Source organism: Egretta garzetta, unplaced genomic scaffold (genome assembly GCF_000687185.1).
Source record: "Egretta garzetta isolate BGI_Z169 unplaced genomic scaffold, ASM68718v1 scaffold126, whole genome shotgun sequence".
Taxonomy (NCBI): Eukaryota; Metazoa; Chordata; class Aves; order Pelecaniformes; family Ardeidae; genus Egretta; species Egretta garzetta.
In genome coordinates this window covers 231,682-237,681 of record NW_009260128.1, presented here as the reverse complement: position 1 = coordinate 237,681, position 6,000 = coordinate 231,682, and the positions used below count along the sequence as shown (strand labels likewise).

The window sequence follows — 6,000 nt, the reverse complement described above, 5'->3', positions numbered from 1 at the left end:
TTCTAGCCCTTTCTGGCAGATGGAGCCTTGGAGGGAGCTGACATCCCGGCACTCTGCGGAGCACTCACGGGTGCCAGGCCTTTTTTCTGCCTATCAGTTGTTGAAGTATGAGTGCTGGAGCTGAGGGTCTGCAGTTGTTCCCACTGTGGGACCTGTGGGACAGCCAAGGAAAGCAGATCTCCCCCACGCTGGCGCCTCAGGAGGAAGTCCCTTGCTATATGCAGGCTCTTGGAGCTGTTTGTGGGGGAAGAGAAACCAAAAGGCAGCAGCTAGGGGTGGAGGTAAAGTAGCAGAGACAGCAGCAATACCTTTCCTTCTGCAAGGTGGTAGGACTTTACGAAAAAGCCTGTGTGGTCAACTTGCTTCTGGGTTCCCAAGCAAGAACAGAAAGACCAGAATTAGGCATTACCTGTGGGAGAGGAAGCCTGGGGAAAACAGTTCACATTGGGAGGACGGTGCTGGACTTTCCCCCCGGGCTTTGCTTACCTGGCTGCTTGGGGAACTCACAGCCTGGCTCCTGACCAAGTGGTTGCCTGGGGAGCTGGCTGTCTGCCATGGGGCTGCCGTGGCTTTGGGCAGGGCTCTCGCCCGGCTACCGAGGAGCTTTTGTTTCCCGATAAGAAAATTAAAATTCCTGGGGAAAACATGCCGATTCTGCAGAAAGAGCTCTTTCTGGTGGAGAGTCGCTCTGACCAGGCGTGTTTCTGACTTGCCCACCCTCCTGCCCTTCAGGCAGAATGCTGTGGCCTGGGCTAAATGTCCAGGCTTAATAAATGGTGTGTTGTTTGTGCTAATGCATTACGACTAGCAGATGAAAATTGTGCAGAAAAGTGCTATACAGAGCACTATAATTAAAAGCCTTAGGAGGAGCCCATTATCTTCAATTTTAGCCTTCCGACTTTAGCATGCATGAGGGCAAAGTGTGTGTGTGTCTGGGGAGGGCAGAGACTTGCCTTTTACAGATGCCAGTCGTAGTGCTGGAAATAGGTTAATGTGTTTAAAAGACTTCTTTCTCATTCCTTTTCTGTGGGGGCTGGGGAGTGAAACTTACAGAAGGTGCCAAATTGGCTCTTCTAGACTCACTCCTCTGTTTATCTCCCGATTACATCAGTGTCAGCAGTTGTATAAGCTTTCTGACAGGGTTTCCTGTGTATACGTTTCCTTCAGGCCAGGGTGCAAACGTTTAGGGGAAAGGCTGGTTCACTTGGTCCTTGGCAGAGACCGCCTATATGTGTGTGTGCACATATGTGTTAAAACACTATGGCAATTAATGTAACTATGGTGTTGGCACCATGAGGTGGCTACACTGTTGTTGGGACGTGGACTGAGTCCAGCGTTGCCTTCCATAGCATCCACTGCATAGCTGTCAGGTGTTAGTATCTGGAAGTCTGCTTGGTTTGCTTTGCAGCTTAAATGTGCGGAGTGCAAAATGTGTGAACAACTTGCTTTTCCATTATCTGACCCATTTAACCTCCCTGATATTAACAAGTACAGGCTAAAACATTTGCAATGCAAGAAGCTAATTGGCTTTAGCAAGCTTTTCAGGTACAAATAACGGCAAGTGAGGAATTTGTTGTATTTTCCCAGAGTAGAGCTAAACAATGCTGGGGCTTGTCTTGGCAATGCTTTTGATCTATAAGTAGTGCTGGAAAGAAATATCAAATTGTGTTTAGAATCCTGGCATGTGAAATCAATAATCCTATCCTAGTAGACAGAAATTATTGTGTAGATGACATAATTACAAAAGTTGTACTTGTGTTAGGTTGTGTTTAGCACTGGTGCATGTGCATGAGACTTCCATGAGTATAAGTGGCTGAATAACTTAGCTCTGAGTCTTCCTGAAAACTTGACAGTGGTGTCTGTTTTCTTCTCATGTTTTCACTGAAGGTATTTAATTAAGGTATCTTCTTTTATTTCAGAAAGTGTCAGGGATGTTATTGGGAGGAAAATCAAAATTTCGGTCAAGAAGAAAGTAAAGCTGGAAACCAAGGGAGATAAAGTGGATAACAGAATATTGGTAAGTACGATAGAATGACTCTTGATTATATATGTGAAGGAAAAACCAGTACCTTTTCAGAAGGATTAATTCTCCTCTGGAAGGATTGTCTGAACTTTGTGTGTGCCATAAGATACACATATCACTTATTTTCCTACTGTGCAGGCTAGCAAGAAAGTAAGTTGATGTGCAGGCACGCATATGCACACACATATTTGTCACTGAGTTACTCTTCAGAGTTTAGGGTATTGTGTTGTGGACTGATGCTAAAGCAAGCTATTATTAGAACCTGTTCTAAAATAATTTGCTGCCTTTGCTGGTTAGGTTTCCCATTTACATCCGTAGGAGTTTTGAGTGGACAAGAACTGCAAAATGAAGCATGTAGAACTACCTTTTGAGAATCTTCTGAAGCTGTTATGCAGTGAAGAGTAAAGAGGAAAACTATTGTGCTTTTTGAACTCAAATGACTATTTGTACTTTTTAGTATTTTCTGTTAAGGCATACATCTGCATTTTAAAAGAAATGCCTAATGTGTGGGATCCGCCATTGTCATTCCTAAAACTGTAGTGGAGGAAAGCGTCAAATTAATCTCACTTAAGTATGCTTTCCTGTTTTCTCAAGAATAGCTTTGCTGGCCTCTCTTGATAAGAAGGCGGCTGTGGTAATGAGCTGGTACGCTTTCATACCATCTTAAATACTTGGGTATGCAAAAGAGATGGAACTTTATTTCTTCATTCTTTTGATACCTCTCTATCAGGAGAACTAGAGTAACAAACACAAATAAGTACAGTGCTGCTATAATATTTTGCAAGATATTTGAGACTTGGTGCTTTGTCTCAGTAAAAATGCTAAAAATTGCATATTTGCAAGTTTCATTGCCAAAACTTTTTTTGCAGATTTTAGGTGCATTCCCCATGCAGACATTCTATTTTGTCTTTAAAAACCGCAACGTATTAATCAGTTCTGAATTATCTTCATAAAGTACATGTTGCTTATCCCTGGGCAGTAAGACTGTAGATAATGGTCTACTTTTAAGCAAGAACAGCTACTTAAGGAATTTCAAGTATTTTATGCAGAATATCTATCCATGCTATATGAAGCTCCTGGGTTTACAGTTTCTGTGCTGGAAATAGGTTGAATATGTGAAATTCATTGTCTTTATTTGAAAGCCGTGTTTATAGGGAAGGCTGACTGTTTCACTGAAGCAGTGACACTTGATTGACTTTGACTTCTACAGAATCATTGGTGTTATCAATAGTGAAATCTATTGTGGAAATACTGAAATACTGTTCTGATCTGATGGGACCAAAAGAACGTCAAGCTTTGAATTGTCAATGAAGTTTCCGAGGGATGTACTATTTGGCGATAAAATGCCTAAACGTGGTAACTCGGATGTTTTTTCTGTCTTTAATCTCCTAAGCCCTCAGGTGGGGGACTTTGACCTTTTATGACTGAAGAGTTACTGAAAGGGAGGGAACATCTTTGAGAGGTTCACAAGTTAGTGAGCACTTCTTGTGTGCATACATGTTGTCTTCAGTGCACAGCGTAAGTCTTTCAGGGGGATGAATTGCTGAAGGGGGTGTTGTCTGGTAGAACCGTTTGTTCTTTGAAGCAAAAATGCAGAGGATTTATATTGCAAAAAAAAAAAAAGTATGCTTTCATGGTTAGAGACTGTTGGGGTTGGATTTCTTGTTTTCTTCTGCCACAGAAGACACAGCTGTACAAATCACTAATACCTTTTTTTTTTACAATGTTTCTCTAATTGCACGTGTGTATCTTTATGTGGGGGTTTTTTGTGGTGTGTGGGTTTTTTTTTTTTTGTTTTTTTTTTTTTTTCTTCCCCTCAAGAACTGCTGAGTGCTGGTTGTCTGCTGTGGCAGAGGCCAGTGGAGACTGTGGTTCCTTTTGAGGATGCAGTGTGCTCTGAAAAAAATGACATCACTGACACCTTAAGTTGGGTGCCTCAAATTAGTGGAGACTTTCTGGCCTTACCGTGACTACACAGTAGTCTCACTTCTTACCTGTGAAGTAGATGAGACTTACCCTTCTCTCCTAAAAAGAGTGATGGTGAAAATAAATAACCTTGCTTCAGAAATATACAGGTGTTTAATGCTAAATGCCACAGGAAAGCTGCCAACAAGATTAAGAATGTTTGTACTCCAAGATGGGACTTAACAGTATTCAGTAAATAATGCATATGGCTGCATTCTGACCAGGGCAGGTAAAACTGAATGCTGAATTGCTATGCCTTGGGTGGTGAGCATGTCAGAGTGAATGCTGAATGAACTGTTGACGGCAAAAGCAATTGAGTAATTAAAGGCTATATCCTTAAGTGTATGCACCAGAGGGCTCAAATGTGATTGCATGGGCAACCTCCATGCCAGCGCTCCTCCACTCCTGAGAGCTTAGTTTTGAAATGTTAATCTTCCTCTGAGCATGGTCTCTTGAGTGCGTGTGTGGCAATGAATTGTTTGAGATTTTGGTTTAAAATTTGTTATTAGTTGGGTGTTTACAAGCAAATTAGGTAGTATGCATTGAGTCCAGCACCTAATAGGGAGAAAATACCAGTTGCTCAGTCTAGCTACCCCCAGAGCCATGGTGGAATGTGCACAAGGCTTTAGAGGAGGTTGATTGCAGAGGTTGGCGCTGAGCCCTGGCACCCAAATCTGTGCTTTAATTAAATGATCTCTCATCCTTCTTTCCTAGGAAAATCCAGCAAAATCAGTACCACTTTGAGAAAGGGAGATTATTTAAAAATGACTGCACTTGGCAGGTAATGATAGAAACGCTTGACCTCTGTCCCTGTTCACAGAATCTTTAAGGTGCAGAGTACTAGAATATGGATATAACCGCCTACTTAAGGCACTCTGCTTTAGGAAATTCCTCTAATAATTGAGATGGAAATTGGAATCTGAGATAGTGGGGGGGAAAAAAAAAAACAAAACCCCTGGTGTTGCTTGTGGTGAAACTGGTGGATAAAGTCCATGCTTGCCTTAAGGTGCTTTAGGATCTCAGCTCTGTGTGCCAGAGTTTGGAAATGATGACTGGGACACAGATTTTTTTGGTGTGGTTTTTTTTTTTGTTTGGTTGGTTTTTTTTCCAGTCTGCACAAGCTTACTGCCTCAGTAATCTCAGTTTGCAGGTACTTAGTTTTTCAATTAGTCATTAGTCATCATGATGCAAACCAGTAAACATGGTGAAGCTGCTCAGCTGCCTCTGGTCCACTGGTAGCAGGTCTCGGGTGTGCACACAGCAAACTGGTACCCAACCCTGGAAAGGCAATGACCAACTTGAACAGGCAGAATATCAGCCCTCAAGCGATTAGGGCCAAGCCCCAGCCCTATCCAAGTCATCAAGATGCTCTTGCAGAGCAAAACTGCCATTAAGGAGAGTGAGGAAACTTGTAATGGTGACAAGCCACCAAGGAGGAGCTGCCCCATGGGGTGAGGAGGACAGGCACTGTGGGGCTCCTTGGTGGGGCAGGCCTGCCATGCACTTGTGAGATGAGCAGAGCAGGGCTGGGGGTGGCAGCGGGGGGCAGCTGTGCTCTGGTGCTCAAGGCAGCTCCGTAGTGAGGTGTGAGGTGCAGCCAGGGAGTTGGGTCAGTGGGGCAAGGCTGAGCCGGAGAAATGGCTGGGCACAGGGGTAGCTGCGGCATTGCTCAGGCTGGGGCTGAGTGCCGGAGCTCTGGAGCAGTATGGAGAGTCCCAGTCAAGGCTTCTATTGGCTTTTTGGGTCATGCACCTGCACCATGTTGGAGCTGGCCTTGGGTGCAGGCAGCCAGACTCCAGCAGAGCCCTTGGGCAAGCTGCCCTAGATGGCTCCACATGGCTCAGAGCTGGAGGCAGAGTACTGCTGCAGGAGTGGACCCCACTGTGTTTGGCTTTGATACTGTTCTCACAACAGTTAGTCTTACTGGGTTAAAATAGGTAAGGATGTCACTTTTGTAATTGGGTCGATGATTGCTTTGGTTTTGTGGGATTGTTGTGTTTAAACCTGATTTC

At 43.9% G+C, this 6,000-nt stretch overlaps 1 protein-coding gene across 1 annotated transcript in view; it reads left to right on the top strand.

The window, feature by feature from the left end:
- Nucleotides 1–645: 645 nt before the first annotated feature.
- The window catches only part of CARMIL1 (capping protein regulator and myosin 1 linker 1), a 197,409-nt gene continuing 192,054 nt past the window's right edge, over nt 646–6,000 (top strand). Inside the window, exons 1-2 of the mRNA XM_035896936.1 lie at nt 646–682; nt 1,920–2,017. Of these exons, the coding sequence (XP_035752829.1) occupies nt 646–682; nt 1,920–2,017 (135 nt within the window). The remainder of the gene's footprint in view (nt 683–1,919; nt 2,018–6,000) is intronic.